Consider the following 19447-nt stretch of genomic DNA (forward strand, 5'->3'; position numbering starts at 1 on the left):
CCTTCTCTTTGCATCAATAATAATAAAGTCCCAAAATGTCCTCAAACAAGTACTTCATGATTAGTTAGCAGTGTCGAAGCGTGTCGCTGTTGCTCAAATTTGTCAAATTTGTAGCATATTAAACTACAAATGCTATTAAGCATAAATAAACAAGTTTCAACCATAAAATTTGATTAGGTTTCGTACCTCTCTTTTTCTGTAATGTGCTTTTCCTACCACTAGGTGGCACAAAAAAAATGTGTACGAACCAGGCGGGGAGTTCCGGTCCTCTGAAATGAGGCCAACGTGGAAGTAACTTAAAACTGCATTCTATCAAAAGGCCACCAGGGGGCGACCGTTTTGGTGTCAAAAGGACTTCCGTCTCTTTACAAGTCAATGGAGAATTCACCAACTTCTCACTTGATTTCTAACCTCAGTAAACGTTTTCAAAATATGTTTATGGTCTCAATCGCTAGTTTAAAGCCTTCTTCAATGCAGTATGATGTTCATTTGTGAAATTTTGGCCTCCCTGATTTTATATTTGACGATAAAGCAGGGTATGCATTAGGGCGTGGCTACGTGGTGATTGACAGGTTGATTGGTTCACAGGTTCAGGAGGGCGCCTCATGCTCCTCCTGATGCCCATATAAGTAGAATCCGTGTTTTTTTTTCAAGATGGCGCTGCTCAGAAGTTAAGTAGAATGAAGTATAAGGTCCAGAAAAGCCAAAATATAATGTCCCCATGTGAGGACGCAGGGTCGCAGGAGGTTAACACACTAACTCTATCATCCGCTAAAACATTAGTAAAACTCATGATAGTTACATTAAAATACAATAACACTATAATGCTAATAATACTATTAAGTTAAATATGCTTAAAACATGCCAACTTCTTTTTAGCACACTGTAAAAAATGATTATTGACAAATTATGTATTTATAATAGTATAAGATAAAAAAGCTACTTGCACTTGTTCCTAAATTTAAAAAAACGTGGCGTTATTAGTTTGAGTTTTCTGTCATAAACACGTCTAGAGTTAAATCTTGAGGAGATTGAGTTGTAGTAAAGAAGACATCCCGATGAGTGGAGCGTGTGGGCGGATGAATGTGGATGTTATAACCTGCCACTGTGTTATTTCCTGCTTTCATCCTGTTTTCTTACATTTGTCAGTGTGTGTCCATTGTAAGTGACCAGTCTGTATATTCTACAAGGGGTCAAAGTTCAGCAGCTTTTGTCCCGACGTATCAAAGAGTTTCTCCAGGAGGGAGCCGCTAAACTCGGTGACACCCAGGGTGCGATTTACCTGAAGGAGGAAAGTCGGGGATTTCCCACCCATTGGTTTATATATCCCTGCTTCTATTGAGTTATTTTTATCTCCGGTGGAGACAAAAATCTATCCCCCCTCATAGTGATTGAAGATATCTAAAATAAAACAGCTGCATGGTGAGAATAGTCCACAGTGAAAACAACAATAAAGCCATAAATGAACTTAACATGAATGACAATAGAGATGACACCACGTCTAGGCTGCATGATGACTGGGTTGCAGAGATGTGGGTGAAAAAGAAGACAGAAGCAGACTGTTTTTCTTAGTCTGACAAGCAGGAATGTACTGTAGCCTGTTGCATGTTGTGTTTATTTTCTATTTTACACTGAAGTTTGCTGCACACTGCACATAGAAACTGAATTAAAGAGCGATTTGCAACAATGATATCAAGTCAATTGGCAAGCATGGCCGAGTGGTGCTATCCGAAGTACTGAAGGAGCTTTCAGGGGTTTAACTCTGGCATTTTAAATAGCTTTTAACCTTTAATTTTGTTATATACAGTCATATCTTTAATGTATCTGCATTTGAAAAGGACAAGACATGAACTTGACATCACATCACTGAGTCCGCTTTTTCAAAATGATGCAAATATAGTGGTCAAGTTCAAGTTTTGCGATTGTTTTAATCAAAGTTCTTAAATATTTAATACATGTTAAAATAGCTTAATAGTCTTTATAGTGTGTATAGGCTCACTGTGGCTCTGATTTATTTTCATGATCATCATTAAAACAACATTAAAACAGTGCAGTTTGCAATACAGTGTTAAAAATTGAGAGAGTCAAATGTTCAGCTTTTACAACAATCCTATAACTAAATGTGATTTAAGCTGTCTGTCACTTTGCAACAGTTAAGATTTGGGGAAACCTCATCATGCAGTTTGTATTTGCTTCTGAGAGTTAAAGCTTAGCACTGATTCCCACCAGATGCATCTCATTCATTCATGTTTTTTCATCACCTGCTGATTCGTCATTGAGTGTTATGCCTACTCTCCACTACTGACGCATTTCTGCAACAATGGACTCAAACTTCATTAAAGGTCTTTGTAACTTCCTGTTTACGATGAAAGTGGGAAGTGTGTTGTTGTTGTGTGTGTAGAGTTGTGACAGCTGCTTGTGACCATCTATGTGGCTGCATCTCAGCAAATATCTGACTAATGTACAAAATATGTCTGACTCACCATGTTAAGCATTAGGGTTCTTTAAATTGGTAACCATGGAAACATCAAACTACTGCTACAATGCAAATTGTAGTTGTAAGTAAGCAATGAAGGTAACTGCTGCTGCAAATATCATGCTTTTCACCTAAGATCTTTAGACTGTGTGTAATTATCAGAACCAACAATTGCACTTTGTTGCTCTTATAGATTGTTAATGTTGTATTTATGTCTTAAGTTGTTCTTAATTGTCTTAAATGTTGTTATGGCTCAGGGAGTGCTATCTAAATGTCATTATATTGTTGTCTGACCATCAATATAATGACAATAAAGCTACTAAACTAAAACTAAACTAAAACTAAACTAAAGTGTTTAAGCCACATAATATCAGCATGTTACTCCATGAAATACTGATTGCAGAAGATTTACCAATTAATTTACAGTCCTGAAAACTCTTGCCATCATTTTCTGAACTTTTCTGAAAGTAAATAAAACTGTAACATGAAGAAATGTAGCTTTTTTTCAACCTTTCTACAAACATGGTTGTTCCTTTGAGCTCTATATGACCTTTCTGCTCCAGTGCAGCCAATCACATGATCCAGATGTTGTCATTGTGTTCCTGTTGCCATGGTTCCTGTCTGTTAGTTTCCATTAGCAGGTAGCGTTTCTGAGCATTTTGGTGTGTGTGTGTGTGTGTGTGTGTGTGTGTGTGTGTATGTTGCGTGTGCGTACCAGGATTGTTGAGCAGGTTGTGGAGTCCCTCCCCGAGCTGCGGGTCAATGGGTGAGTCTCTTCCTGGTTCCCAGTCCACGTCCCCAGCTTCGCTCTCGCCATGTCCGCTGTCTTTAGTGCTCTGCCAATCAGCACAGTCCTGACCTCCATATCTGTCCAAAACAAACACACACACACACACACACAATTGTCAGATGACATCCGTAATTACACCTTTCTCCAAAAACAACACAGAGAGGACGACTGCTCCATAAACTCACATGAATCCTTACTCTAGATTCTGAACGCTTATCGTTTGTTATGAGTGTCAGCACATCCGAATGAAGCATGTATGTTAGTTTATATCAGTTTTCCCTTTAAAAAAACTTTAGATACTGTCTCTATAATTAGGTTTTTTTGATAAAATGGTTCTCTGTACTCTTCATTGCTCTACTTTTATCTACCTTGTTTGGTTCTGTAAAGCACTTTCTAACATTGTTAAGAAAAGTTCTATATACATAAAGTTCATTATAATAAATATTGTTATTATAAAAAGGTTCTTGGTGAACATTTTAAACAACATATTAATGTAAAAAACACTGAAGAATGGACACATTGCACCAATAAAGTCAATTTTCTGCCCCAAATCACAAATTTATCTCAGAGGGATTTACAATCTTTACAAAATACAATCCTCTCCTTATACCTTTGATTCATAAAAAAAAAGAAAGGAAGAAGAAAATATAGTGTTAGAAAGATAAAGAATAAATATTTTGCTTGAGACACTTTGCAAAAATGTGTTATTCAAGTAAAGGTTTGATGTGAAACTTGTGAAAAGAAGAATTGCTGTATTATGTTCTGGAAACAATAAAACACACTGCAGCTATTAAAGCAGAATAAGAACAACAACGCCAAAATAAACAACTGTAAACATAAACCTTTTCTTTTTTCTTTATCTGCACACAGAGCAGTCGGCCCTGATCATTTCCGTGCTGATAGGAACCAGACAGAGCTCCAGTGTAAATCTGAGGATGTGAGGCCAGAGGTTTTGGTGTAGTGAGATAAAATGGTGATAAAATGCCTGTGGTTTCATGTGACAAATCCTCTGATAACCACAAACACACACACAACCACACACACACACACACACACAGGAACACACTCACTCTTTAGTATCAGAGTGTGGCTGCAGGCAGGTTCAGACAGGAAGTGGCAGCGAGATAAAGGTGAGCTTAGAGGTGTGTTAGTCACTATAGAGAAAACATAAAGCCTTGTGTATTTACCGTTACGATGATTACAATCTTATCTGTTTGGGCTTTTTTTCTTCAAGTTTACTTCATGAGGTGTTCATGGATCATTTTCTATGATATGGGGGGAAAGAAAGTGCAGTATGAGTAGGGGAGAGTGGGGCAAGTTGAACCATAAGATGCCATATTTCCATCGCCCTTTGCAATGGATGCTTTCTTGTGATTTCCATTGATAGGAGCAGTGTTGGGGAAGTTACTCAAAAAATGTAAATGTACTTTTTTTTTTAAGTGATTAGTTACGTTACTTAATTCCTCCCTGTGCAAAGTAATTACACTACTAGTTACACCACTAGTTACTCGTTAGCAACGCCGGTGATAATATATAAATAATATATCAACAGATAAAATAATATGAGTCTTGACCATCATAACACCATGTTGTACAAATAGTCACTGCCTCAAAATAATATATAAACAACCTGTTTCTCCTCAGAGTCAGCACAAGAGACAGCACATTATATTATATTATATATTATATTATATAGTCCGGTCACTATCATTACTTTGCTGAGTTTGTCTCTGAAAGACTGAGATTAACGAGCAACACAAGCGTTGGCTGCTTGGTTGGAGTCTGCAGACACTCAGCTTCAGCATCACTGCGGGTCCGTAAGTGTTTCGCTATTAGCTTTTTGTTAGCATGAAGTGTGCATGAAACGTACCTTTGACTATTTCTTTATCAGCCCAATTTATACATAGTAATCAAAGAACTTGAGTAACGCAAGTAACACCATATTTCTTTGTTTAGTAAATGTAATGTGATTACTGACTGTAGACACTGTAATATGATACATTACTGCGTTACAGGTAAATGTAATGTGATTACAGTAACAACACTGGATAGCAGACATGCTGAAATTATGGTAGATGTTTGCATTTTATTTCTGTATTATTTTTTCCTTGCTTAGAAGACAGCATAAGTAAAAAATGGTTGACTTTACCCCACTCTCCCCTACTGTCTGATCTGAGGTCTTTACCAGCAGTGACTTTCCAAAATCCTCCACAGAAAATGATTCATACAACTGTTTGCTGATCTTGTGTGCTGGGTATGTAGTTGAAAGTCCTCATAAGTACAGTAAGATGTGTATTAGTGTGTGTAGGAGTGTGTGTTTTTGTGTGTGTATTTGTGTTGAAACAGTGCCCCATGTGTATCCAGGTGATGTCAGATCTAATCTCATCGCCAAGGTGACGCTGAGGTGGGTGCTTCCTGTCAGAGACTCTGAATCACTCAGAAAGAGCTGCTAAAACATGCCAACACACACACTCACTCACACACACACACACACACACACACACACACACACATTTTTGGGGGGTTATGAGACACTCTTCCTGTGACATTGACTGTTTGACTCGGTGTCCTGTTTGTCTGTTGCTGTTATTTCAGTCACGGCGGGTCAGTCGGTCAGAAACACGGAGGAAGACATTTATCAGCTCCGACTTCTGTCTTTCACCACCTCATCAAACTAAAAGCAAAAGTTCTCTTTGAAAAAAAAGGGCTGATAAAAGTGGAGCTTTACTCTCATTCTGTCTCCGCTTTTCTTTTTTTTTTACCCCTGATAGGAAGCATGTTGGAAAATTTTTACCAAAGTGGACAAAAGGGCTCTGTTTTCTATGACTACAGTGCGAGACGTGCTCCAAATTAAACAACTAAACACACTGTTGGTACGTGACCCTGCAAAGAGAGAGAGACACACACACACACACACACACATGCATTTTCTGATCTGACGTCCTCAGCAATACAAATACACAAGAAAATGTGCCAAAAAAAAGCTGCATGAGCATTCCCATGGAAGCCCAGTCTTTATGTTAAATGCTGTTTTGAACTATTACTAGGATAGTTATCAGACTGTGTTGACATAATGGACGACGCCTTCCTCTACTTACTGACCTTACTTACTTTTAAGCTGACTTTAAATCCCACTCTCACCCAAGCAGACACTCAGCTGCTTGACTGAGCCTTATATCCACACTGTGTATCTGCTGAGGGTAAACTAAGCAACTGCTGACCCTATTGGCTTTTATAGGCAGTATTATCTTAGGGGGGAAAAAAGGCTTAGGGAAGCATTGTTGTGTGGGGTAAAAATACTACTTTGTTAGTTGTCATGGTTACAATTATAACAACAAGGTTACTGTTTGGAGTGACTGTCAAGAGTTTGGTTTAAATTAGGAAGCACGATGTGAGCTATATTTTTGTTAAGTATGAGAAGGAGGACTACTGCTTCTGATGCAGAGTCAGTGGTGATTTGGTGATTCATCAAGACTGTCATTAAAAACAACAACATGAAAATCTTCTTTCTCTCCGTGTATTTAACCTTCCTGTTGCAACGTTTGTCCTCCCAGGTTAAACTTGACCCGGTTTGGTTTGGCTCATTATAAAACGTAAGGTGTAAATTATCATCCATTTCTGTGTTTAAGCCAACTTCATTCCAACTTATTACCACATGGTTTACACATATTATGGTCAACAGGCCTCATTTAAATGAAACTATATACTATATACTTCATTTTAAAGTTAACACCTGTTGACCCTGAGGTATAAATTTAGTTTTATTTCTCCACATTCAACCCCCTTCTTTTAATTCCTGTTATATTCTATGGTATTATATTATCTTTGTGAATGTGAGGCACCTTGTAACTTTGGTTTTTGAAAGGAAATAGAGATAAAAAGAGATAAAGTTACTTACTTACTTGTAATTATCATTAAGAATAATTCCAATTTTTTACCATTTTTGGTCATATTTTGGTTATTTTGGGTGTTATTTCTATTGGATAGGATCATAATGTATTCACCAAAGCAGTTTCTAATATCAAGGTGACTACACTTAAAGAAATATGATGAGTAAAGATAATCTTTAGCCAACTTCCAACTTCATTTCAACTTATTAACACAAGTTTTACACATATTTTTGGAAATTATAGTCTATAAACGCTTGTTGACCCGCAAGGACAACACAAAGGTTCAATATATCGGAAGGCAGCATGTGTGATAAATCTGAAAAGACTTCGCCTTAGTAGCACAGTACCATTATGAATCCCAATGGGATGAAATCACATGACACCAGCCTTCTACAAGGTAATCTGATTGAAGAGTCGTCTGACTTCACAAACACAAACAGAAGCGTCTCGGTTCAGGAGAAACACCTGCGAGCTCTTAAAATAGGTGGCATTCCCCCTTTAATGTCTGTCTGTCCTGGTATCAGAGGCAGCCTGGTTTGATCAGACAGCGCTGCAGTGATCACACACTTAAAAAAAAAACCAACCTGCAACCAGCTGGCTCCGACACAAACCTCTGATGATGAAGAAAGTGATGGAGGAGATTCTGTCTGTTTTGAACTTTAGTGGAGCTTCTGTGAGCGTCAGCGGTCGTGTTAAAGGACTTGTGTTTGTTTACTGTGCTATTAAAATCATATTCAAATAAAAACAGATTGATATGACCAACATGCTTTAAGTTATACACCACAGACGGGTGCATGTTTAAATATTTAAAGCACAGTTGGGGCGTTATCTGTAAAGCTGAGTGTTTGACGTTGGATCTTTTACAAAAACAACAGCTTGAAGAGTGTTAGCGGGAACACTGAAAAACCACAAGACCGCCTCTGTCTGTCTGTTATGTCTCAGTCTCACATTATGAGGTCTGACACACCACATCACATCAAATTAAAATAAGACCAAGATTACTTTTTACTGTAAATGAAACAAAGTCCTTCTGTTGCTTCTGTTGCTGCCATTTTTAAACATGTAATGTCACATGGTCTAAAAAACTGTGGGAATTCATATCAAATAAAAAGGGTTCATGTTTAACCCTCCTGTTGTCCTCGAGTCAAGGAAGGAAGGGAGGAAGAAGGAAGATGGAAGGGAGGAAGGGAGGATGGAAGGGAGGAAGAAGAAAGGATGGAAGGGAGGAAGGAAGGATGGAAGGGAGCAAGAAGGAAGGAAAGGAGGGAGGGAGGAAGGATGGAAGGGAGGAAGAAGGAAGGAAAGGAGGGAGGAAGGAAGGGAGGAAAGGAAAGGAAAGAAGGAAGGGAGGTAGAAAAGGAAGGAAGGAAGGACGGGGGAAAGACAGAAGGAAGGAAGGGAGGATGGAATGGAAGAAGAGGGAAGGAAAGGAGGGGAGGAAGAAAGGAAGGAAAGGAGAGAGGAATGAAGGGAGGAAAGGAAAGGAAAGAATGAAGGGAGGTAGGAAAGGAAGGAAGGAAGGATGGAGGAAAGAAGGAAGGAAAGAAGGTAGGAGGGAGGGATGAAAGAAGGAAGGAGGGAGGGAGGGAGAAAGGATGGTTGAAAGAAGGAAGGAAGGTAGGAGGGAGGGATGAAAGAAGGAAGGAGGGAGGGAGAAAGGATGGTGGAAAGAAGGAAGGAAGGTAGGGGAGAGGAAGGAGGGAAGGAAGAAAGGAAGGAAAGGAGGGAGGAAGGAAGGGAGGAAAGGAAAGAAGGAAAGGAGGAAGGAAGGAAGGATGGGGAAAAGAAGAAAGGAAGGAAGGGAGGAGGGAGGGAGGGAGGAAAGAAGGAAGGAGGGAGTGAGGGAGGGAGAAAGGAAAAGAGGAAGGGAGGAAGGAAGGAAAGAAGGACAGAGGAAAGAAGGAAGGGAGGAAGGTAGGGGGGAGGAAAGAAAGAGAGAAGGAAGGAAGGAAAGAAAAAGAGAAGGAGGGAGGGACGAAGGAAGGGAAGAAAGAAGGAACAGTCAAAACAGACGGGGTCAATTTGACCCGGGAGGACGACACAAAGGTTAATTGAAAGTTATGTTTTGTTTGATCCAGCTGACCTTTTCCAGATCTTAACTTTAAATCAGAGTAAACACGTGTTTGGAAAAGGTTAATATGTCAGATTAAGCGGTAAAGTCATTAAAAAACAACATTATTCTTTTAAAATGAAGGTTTGGTTAGAACAGACAGAGACTTAAAACAAATACAGTCTGAGAAGGCAGATTAGAAAGCAGGAGACGCTTATTGGTTTGGCTTTGTTGTGGTTGTGTGCTGCTGTGTCTGTGGTAGAGAAGGAGGAGGAGGAGGAAGAGGAGGAGGAGGAGGAGTAAGAGAAAGAGGAGGAAGAAGAGGAGGAGGAGGAAGACTGACCTGCCAGTGCGATGAGAGTATTTGTTCCCGCGGAAGTTTGGCCGCGGCTGCAGCTGACCCTGACGCAGGAGAGAGAGGAGCTGGGAGATTTGCTGCAGGGAAGAAGAAGAGAGACACATGGTCAAAATTATGATTTCACACATCATGTTAAGACTTTTAGAAGATTAAATAAACCTGGAGAAGTTGATAGCATCACAACTGGAGATTTAAGTTGACAGTATAAGTATGCCATCTTCACATAAAGTACTTTTACATTGGTTCATGGTACATTGACGGCATGCATATAGCGCTTTTATAAAAAAAGACCCATTCTCACACACTGGTGGCAACAAGCTGCCACTGAGAGCATATTCTGAACATATCGAGGACTTTTCATACTTTTCTTACTTTTACTTGACTAACAAACTACTAAAGAACTAAAACAATTACTTCTATAGTTCATCTACCACTGATTTATTAATTTTATAAGTTTTTATTGCACAGTCTGGCTCCTTTTTGAATACAACTCTTCATACCTCAGAGTCTCTCTTAGGTTTAGATTTCAGGAGCTGCCTCAGTCATGGATGCAAAACAAGCCGCAATTTGTTAAACTCAGAAGTCGACAATTTACTAACATTTATCTTTTTAATTAACAAACAGCAGAGTACTTAAACAGTCAGGTAGCAGATGTTTCATTTTTAGCTGCTGCTGACATTTGGTCATGCTGGTTAAAACTGATTATGTCAGGTGTCTGTAATTAAAGTTAAATTCACAAATCAACTTAAGCAAAGATTCAATTTAAACTCTTGACTTCTTGTCTGGTGGAGTAAAGAAGCTCTATGCAAGCTGATGTCAGTGCTTTTCAACGATCGTGGATTCAGATTAAGATAAACAGATTGATGAGCTGATTGTGACACATCAATTTAAGACGTCAAATGTTTATACAAATCATATCTCAATCATTAAGGCTTTAAAATATCACAGTACAGAATTCTGCTGTTTATCTTATTTTCAAGTTGTGAACATAAATTAGATTGAAACTCAAAACTGTAGTGTGTCGCCCTTCTCAACCAATTAAAGGTGATTAAAGATCTCAATTAAGTCTTAGAAATATAAGTTTTGATTAACCCTTACATATTGTTTAGGGTCAAATTTGACCCATTTTTACATTTGAGAGCTGTAATGTGACTTACACCTGATTTTGACCTGAGTTTATTTAAAAAAAAAATCAAAAATCAGCATTCAAACATGTCATTGTATTCAACATATTCTATAAAATGTTCTCCTGGACCATAAAAAAGTGAGTGTAAATGTCTTTTTTTCCATTTGATTAATCAAACATAATGATGAATTAAACATGTATTAATGACTGATGGAGAAATTTATGAAGGTGAATTGGTAAAGCAACTAATTGTGAGTCAGAATATGAACAGTATGTAAGGGTTTTATAACTTTCATTACTCACAAATGAACCTAAGTGGATATAATAGGGTTTGAAACTGGAGTCAGGTTGAATAAAAGGATGTTGGACTCTTACAATCTCTGGACAGCTTCTCACCTGACACCTTTTTTTCTGTATTTATCTAGACAAGTGAGCGTGTCTGTCTGTGTTGTTTTAGCTGGTTGAACAATCAGTAAAAGTGATTTCAGCGATGCTCAGGTAGAAAGCGAACAAACATTTTCCTTTTGTTTCTTTTCAGTTTTTTACAGTGTGAGAACCGACCGGCTGCGTCTGTCTCACTGCTCCGAGCTTTCTGCTGACAGCTCTGTTGTTAAAGCGGATATACACTACACACCAGGGAGGAAACACACACATACACACACACACACATATTAGGCAAGGTTAATATATGTGTGTGTGTGTGTGTGCATGCAAGCTAATATATGACTTTGTTTTAGCATGACATTTGTGTGTTGTTGCACGTGCATGCTGCTGCAGCGACAGGAAATGGCCTCTACGTAAAAGCCTATTCTTCTCTGGCCGATTTCCTTCCAGGATGGACTCTGAAATATGGACGAGTGGAGGCGGTAGGTGTGTGTGTGTGTATGTGTGAGAGTGTGTGTGTGTGTGTGTGTGCGCTGAGGTGGAGGTGAACAGTAAATCCCCCTCCTCCTCCCTCCTCCTCCCTCCTCCTAGGCGTCCAGCAGGCCTCTTCCTCTGCGACCTCGAGGGAGGAGAGAAACGTCTGAAGCCAGAGGAGTGCCAACTGGGTCGATAGGGAGGGCAGAGGAGAGAGGAATGCTGGCTAAAAAGAATAAGGGCCTCTGCCTCTCTCTCTCTCTCTCTCTCTCTCTCTCTCTCTCTCTCTCTCTCTCTCTCCCTCTCTCCCTCTCTCTCTCTCTCCCTCTCTCTCTCTAATGGGATTCACGTGAGGATGTCGGACCTGGCCGAGCTCTTTGTTCTCTGTCTGCTGGGCGTTGGCAGCAACTTTCGCCCTCGATGACGCGGTTCTACACTTTAACAGCATCTTCAGAGTTTGATGCCAAATTGTTCAATTGCGAGTGAATGCCATTTATTAACTTTATTTGGTAGTTTTGAAAATCTAATTAAGTTTAATCCTCTTAAAACAACATCCATCTGTACATACTTATGTACTTTTTCCTTATTTACCAAAAATAGCAAATATTTAATGTTGAATTTTGATTAAATGTGTTTAAATCAGGCTAAAGACATCTAGAATATCCTATTTTATGTGTGTAAATGTCTAATAATCTGAGTCAGCTTCCATCTGTGCTTCATCTTCTCATTCAGTCATTGAAGAGGAACTTTTATACTTTTCATTTTTCTTGTGTTACCGGTCCAATATGATTTAAACTTCACATGACAAAAGTTTTAAGTAAATCAGTGCAGCTGGTCTGATTCTGTCAACATTCCCTTCAACACTAATATGAGATGAACGAATCACATTTAACTTATTCTAATTTAATTTGGTAAACTACTGAATCTGTGTCGTTGTCTGAGTGTATTTCTGTCATGAGAAATTGGAAGAATAAAAAAAACAAAAACTTAATTTTAAAGGATGTTGCTGATGTTACTTTATATTTCTAGTAATGATGAATGAATCCCAAGAATAAACTATCTATCTATCTATCTATCTATCTATCTATCTATCTATCTATCTATCTATCTATCTATCTATCTATCTATCTATCTATCTATCTATCTATCTATCTATCTATCTATCTATCTATCTATCTATCTATCTATCTATCTATCTATCTAACTAACTAAATAACTAAATAACTAATGTGTTAGTTCATCTCTCAATGTTTCAGACACTTCACTTCTCTATATCATTGAGCTAGAAGCCTATTGGTTTCTACTGAAGAATACTTCTTTAATAACAAATCAGTTGTTTGTTTGTTTGTTTGTTTGTTTGTTTTTTTAAAGGCTCAGTGATTTCTTTAAACAGCCAGTCACTCTAGTTTCTTAGTAAACTTTACTTAAACAGGAGGAACTAATGCATTTTATTGGGGACTATTTTCAGTGGCGGATGAATCCACATTTGGTGCTCAAGTGAGTGTTTCTGGCTGCAGGAATAAATCTTTAAAAATCATTAAGAAATATCTAGTTCAATTTTTTTTAAAGACTACAGATAGTCACTGTTGTTTTGAGTCAACTTTACTTAAACAGAAAGAACTAATGCATTTTATTGGGGACTATTTTCAGTGGCGGATGAATCCACATTTGGTGCTTAAGTGAGTGTTTCTGGCTGCAGGATGGTGTGAGTGAGATTGAGTCAAAGTAAACTACAGTGTGTGTGTTCATGATAATAAAGGAACATGTTATCCAGTGAATGATGTGGCTCTTATATGTGTTTTTACTAGTTTTTGGACAATAATGGAGCGCTATGGCACAGAAGAATAAGATATATGAGGCTTTGATACATGCAATAATTGTAAGAAGTTTCTATTAATTGTTGTTTTTTGTCTTTTTCTGAGTTTTATCAACAATAAGAAACTTATTTTAGGAAGCTGTTCAGTGATTAGTGTTATATATTGATATGTTTTGGTTTGTCTTTAGTTTTTTTGTGCTGCTGTCACTGTGGTGGCTGTAATGGTTAAATGTGTGTATGTACAGTATCTGTATCTGACAGTCTGAGCTCCGGTTCAGTATCCTGCTCTGCACTCTGAGTTGCTGTTTTTAGTCTGATCTGTTTTTCTTTCCTCCTCCTTCTGCTGCTGCTGCTCTTCAGCTCAGTAAAAGTGATTTCGGGTCATTTGTAAGTGACAAAGCAGCGTGTCAGAGTGGTGTTATCTTACACCGCAAACACATCACAGCTTACTTTGGCTGGCCTCATCCCGCCCCTCACCCTCTTCAGACCCCGCCATCCTACAGAGAGTAAGAGGAGTGCAAACCCCCCACCGCCCCTTCTCCTCCTCTACTGGTGTCTATATGAATCTGATATGTGATATTCAGTAAAAAAAGGTCTGTCAGAGTTTCTTGAGAAGGATTACTGTCCGTGACACATGAGCACCTGAATAAACTCGCTGCTTTTTGGCTTCACAGTCATCCGTCAGCTAGTTTTACCCCCCACCCCTACACCCCTACTCACACACGCACCTCCACCCGACTCAAGCCTTCAGGCTGTCTGAGCAAGTCATCGTACAGGAGGCAAAAAAAGCAGGGAGGCTGCTGGGAAAGTGTAAGGGAAGTTGTGTGAATGTGTGTGTGTGTGTGTGTGTGTGTGTGTTGGGGAGACTCTTAGTCTCTACTCTCTAATGGACTTCACTTCAGATTAATCTCAAAGCCTGCAGGGGGGGAGACTTAATTACTCCAACGCTAACTATAAGCACATGTTGAAATAAATGTGATCACACATTTTAGATGGAACTAAATTACATTTAAATTAGCGCCAGCAGCAGTGCATTAGCCTTAATATTTAAGCTGTAGAGAATGTAAATAGTAAGATATATAAAATCATAATGCAGGTTTAGTTAAATCATTAATGCATGTAAATGGATACTATTTGTCAAATCCACTTGAAAACAACTTCAGAACTTGTGAGTTTAATTCTTGCAACATAAAACTGAGCTAATTAAAGTTTATATAAAGTTTATTATAAAATACATCAAGCTGGTTAGCACACTCTGCAGCAAGCTTTGTACTTGGATGAACTCTTCACACTCTTTTTGTCTTATCTTGTGAATGCATGTGATTAGGAAACAAAATTAAATACTGTGATTGTTGGAAGGAAGTAAAACACCAAGACTCACCTGCACCTCCGGGGAGGCTGAGGAAAGCTCGATGGAGTCTGCAAACGCAGCCATGGACAGTCTGACCAGGTTTCGAAGCATCTGCTGGTGTTCTGCGTCCTGCCCCCCTCGTCCCTCTGAGGTCCTCGGCCTCCTGAGAGTCGCCTGGGATGACGCAGACAGCGGCTCCACCCCTTCACCTTTAGGGTGATTCTGACGCTTCAAGGTGCTTGTATGTGAGACTGAGGAAGACGATGAAGTGTTTCTGGGTTTCCGAAGAGTCCTGTATGGCGTGGATGGCGTCAGAGGCAAAGCGCCATCAAGTTCAATATTTCCAGGTTTTCGGAGAGTTTTGCAGTGGAGGGGGAGAGTTTGAGTGAGATCCCCTTCTGAGTGGGCCTGGGAATGGAAGCTTGTGTTCATTACTGAAGGTGTTAAGGTGTACTGTCTCTCCGTTTGATGATCCTCTGACATTGGAGGTGGAGCCAGTGGCTGGGCTTCACTATCATCCTCAGGAGGATCCTCCTTCCGCCCTCTGATGACGGGAATAAGCTGAATGTCAGACTTCCTGATGTTCTTCTGCGGGCGTCGCGGGTGGCGGGTGTAGGTCGACTCGGCCTGTCTGCAGTTGTAGGCCCGGGTGTCTCGTTTCTCAGGGCGACAGAACGTTGTCACCAAAGCGATGGCTAGCAGTAGCAGCAGGCATGTGGCGCCCAGGCAAATCGCCATCATCATAGTGAAGCTGAGCTGCCCGCGGTTACCAGGTGATGAGTTCTTCAGGTGATCCTTGAGGTTGATGAAAGTCACCTCCAGTGTAGCCTTGGTGGACAGGCTTGGAGTTCCCATGTCAGATACAGTAATGTCCACCGTAAAGGTTTTCCCAATGAGTGCGGTAGCGTTTGTGGTGTTAACAAACAGCTGACCTGTAGACTGATCCAACCAGAAGAGTCCATAAGGGTTTCCATCAGTCATCAGGTACTGGAGTTTTCCATTCATCCCTGAGTCTGGATCTTCAGCCTTTATGGTGGATGCAAGGAATCCATCAAATCCATCTTTGACTGAGGGATTTATCGGCAAACTGGGTTCTTCATCTATTTCATTTCCTAGTTCAGTAACAATCTCCCCCTTGTCTGCGTTGACAGGTACGCTTAAAGAAGCCAAGCCTTTTCTGGGTTTTGGCTCCGTGATGACTGGGTGGTTGTCGTTCACGTCCTGGATTTCGATCTGCACGGTGGCAGTGGTTGAGAGAGGTGGATGACCCTGGTCAGTGGCCTCCACAATGAAAGAGTAGGTTTTAGATTCCTCGTAGTCCAAAGGTTGCTCGATGCTTATGATGCCACTGGTTGGGTGGATGGAGAAAGATTCCATGGGGGTTTTTGGGCTACTGGAGTTGTGTATGAAGTAGGAAACCCTGCCGCTGAACTCCAGGTCAGCATCATGAGCTTCAACTTTGAGGGCGTGGTAGCCTGCTACGTTGTTCTCCTTGATCGAAGCCTTATAGAGGGAGGTGGAGAACACCGGGGCGTTGTCGTTCTCATCCAGAACATTGACGAGGAGCTGTTTTACGTAGGTCAGCGGGGGATCTCCATAATCCTGTGCAAGGATGGTGATGTTATAATGCATCACCTTTTCTCTGTCCAGGCTGCCATTAGTCACAATCATGTAATTGTCACCATGGATCCGTTTGAGGCGGAAAGGTCCAGATCCTTCCTGCATGAAAGCTCTCACTTTGCCATTATCCCCCGAATCTGCATCAGAGACCATTACCAAGGCAAGGAAAGTATCTTCTGATGCTCCCTCCAGCACAGTCGCTACAGGTGAGTTGCGTGGAGTCCAGGTCATGTGTATCCTAGGTGCGTTATCATTAACATCTTTTAACTTGACGTGCACTTTGCAGTGAGAAGGAATTGCATTTGGTCCACGATCACGAGCCTGAACAATCACCTCATAGGAGTGCTGGAGCTCATAGTCCAGAGGCGCTTTGAGACTCACAGCTCCAGTTTTTGGATCCACATAGAAGAGCCTGTGGACCTCTGAACGTGTGTGCTTACTGAGTGAATACTCCACCTCCCCATTAGCACCTTGATCAGGGTCAGTGGCTTTGAGGTTGATGATGGTTGTCCCACGAGCTGTATCCTCAGGTAGCTCCACAGTGGGAGTACTGTCCTCAAAGGTGGGGCTGTTATCATTTGAGTCCTGAATATTAACACGAACTAACGTGCTCCCAGACCTGGGGGGGTTCCCTTTATCCCATGCCACTAGTGTAAGGTCAAAGGAGCCTTGAACCTCCCTATCTAGTTCTTTGATAACAACCAGCTCCGCCTGCTTTGTCCCACCCGGAGCAACCGTCATATCCAGAGCAAAGTGCTGGTTGACGGACAGCGAGTAGGTCTGAAGGCTGTTCGGCCCTGCATCGGGATCCACTGCACGGTCCAAAGGGATTCGCATTCTGAGGCTGGCCGTCTCTGAGATCTCCACTTCCTGCAGAGGTGTGGGGAAGCTTGGACTGTGGTCGTTCAGGTCCATCACCTCCACGTGAACCCGCAGGCAGTCCATTGCACCACTTTTCATGTAGAGGACACTGAAGGCCACCTCGCACAGGTCCGAACCTCGGCACAGCTCCTCCCTGTCCAACCGGCCCTGGGTGGTGACAACTCCATCTCGAGTGCTGACGGAGAAGGGAAGGGCTTTTCCGTGCTCTACAACCTGGAAATTCTCCAGATGACCGCCTACGTCCCTCTGGCGAAGGTCGTCCACCAGACGGCCGACCTCGGTTCCCGCCGGCTGCTCCTCCCAAACCCGGTACTGAATAGTTATTGATGTCGACTCAGAGGAACGAGCCTCAAGTACAAAATTCAGAACCAGAAGCAGAGCCAGCAGCATAATGAAGAGAGGTAATAATCTCCTGTCTACTGGCTAAACAGACATTTCTATAAATCACTTATCTGAACTATAAAGAAAAGACACTAAAAATATAGTCACTTTAAAACTGTCTTTTCTTTCTGAAATTGAATAAAAAATATATCTATATATGTCTGTAACAAGCATGTGACTAAATGATGATTCAATCCAATTTAATCTATTTTCCTTTATACAAAACAAAAAAAACACATCTAAACCAGTGAAGATAACTGTTGATTTTGTAAAGTAAGTGCCTAGAAAAAAAACCCAAAACAAAACAAACTGGTCAAGATGCAATTATAGAGAGCTATAATTAAGGTATCATCCTCTCCTTCTTCAAACACTACCAGCCTCTCTCTGCCTGCTGTTGTTACTCACTCATACAGCTGCTGGCGTCCAGCCTCTCAGTTCATCCTCCTTAACTCAGCAAAGTTTTTCTCCAACTGAGGAAGTTTGGATGTGGGTTTCCACATGTTAGCGGAGCTCCGGCCAATCTGAGTAGAGGAGGAGGGTCATATGCAAATGAATCCAGACTCAATACAAAGAAAGAAAAAAAAAAACTCCTGCCCTGAGGAAACTCAGCACAACTCTTGGAGAGCTTTTAAAGAAACATGACACCATCTCTCTGTCATTTAAAGCTTTTCTCCCCCCTCTTTCAGTCTGCATAAACTCATCACAACCTGCAGTCTGGGCCCTTAAATCATTTGGAAAATTTGTGTTAAGCTGAATCCCAGAGGGGCTAAAGGCCACACTAGGACATATATATCTGAACTCCATCACACTGACGTATGGTCTGGGTTTCTGACAGTATAAACACAAACAAAGATAGAAAGATTGGCTGTCATTTTAAATATGGAGACAGTTTCAGAGCTGTCAGTCTTCAGTAACGCTCTGCTTCATGTTAAACTCTGTAGACTTTCTGTTAAAGTATGAAGAGTAAATTATTATTGTGTACAATTTAAATGCTGGGTTTGATGCGTCCTCAGTTAAATACTTCCTCCACAATGACTGGCTTTCTCTTCTCTAAATTAACCGTTGATTTTGTTTTATATCCTTGGAAATGAACTTGATGACAGTTAGTTGTTTTTAGGAGACATAAAAACAATCCTTCATGGTTCAACCAGCTATGAAGTGAATGCTCAAAATTCAGAAGCCTGACCTTAATGTGAGAAAACCCACATTCCAGCTTTTTCCTCAAATATAATTATGAAGAGTTAGAGCGCTCATCTCCAACCGCAGGCTGCAGAGGTCTAAACATTTCTCGGAAATCAAGGCAGATGCACATTTCAATCATTCCTCACAAAGGTTTGTTTAATAGTGGAACGAGTTTTGAGGACTTTGTATTAAGTAATTAAAATTGTAATGAGGTCCAGAGTGATAATTGTAGAGGAATTAGGAAACTTTATGAGACCTTATGATGTTTAAAACGGCTATTAGGGCATAAAGAAGATGTTTTGTGTACATTTTTGTGATGCATTGTACTGTAATTCATTCAATCTAATACTGACAAATGACAAAGACTTATAACTTTAAGGATAATAAGATAGCACACAGAATTATTTGTGTATTATAGGTTTTTCAGTTAAGTTTGAGCTGACTTGAGCAACTTCTATCAAAGCGCTGACAACGCCTGCTCTGTATTTAATTAGATTAAATACAGTTAAAACTAAAAGAGCTCAGCAGCTGCAGATTGATAGATGGAAGGTAAATGTTTTCCCAACATTCACAGTGGTTATATTTTCCATATTTGTCCCCAGAATATCCTGCAGGCTCAGTGAGAATCAGGCCGAGGAAAGTTCAAGCGTATCACTTTTCTCTCCGC

At 40.4% G+C, this 19447-nt stretch overlaps 1 protein-coding gene across 1 annotated transcript in view; it reads right to left on the reverse strand.

The window, feature by feature from the left end:
• pcdh12 (protocadherin 12) overlaps nucleotides 1-18042 on the reverse strand; it is a 28686-nt gene extending 10644 nt beyond the window's left edge. The window contains exons 1-3 of the mRNA XM_062425716.1: nucleotides 14746-18042; nucleotides 9550-9641; nucleotides 3192-3343 (exon numbers count right to left, since the gene is read on the reverse strand). Of these exons, the coding sequence (XP_062281700.1) occupies nucleotides 3192-3343; nucleotides 9550-9641; nucleotides 14746-17607 (3106 nt within the window). The 5' untranslated portion in view covers nucleotides 17608-18042. The remainder of the gene's footprint in view (nucleotides 1-3191; nucleotides 3344-9549; nucleotides 9642-14745) is intronic.
• Between the last annotated feature and the right edge of the window lie 1405 nt (nucleotides 18043-19447).

The sequence above is a fragment of the Scomber scombrus genome, chromosome 9 (genome assembly GCF_963691925.1).
Source record: "Scomber scombrus chromosome 9, fScoSco1.1, whole genome shotgun sequence".
NCBI lineage: Eukaryota > Metazoa > Chordata > Actinopteri > Scombriformes > Scombridae > Scomber > Scomber scombrus.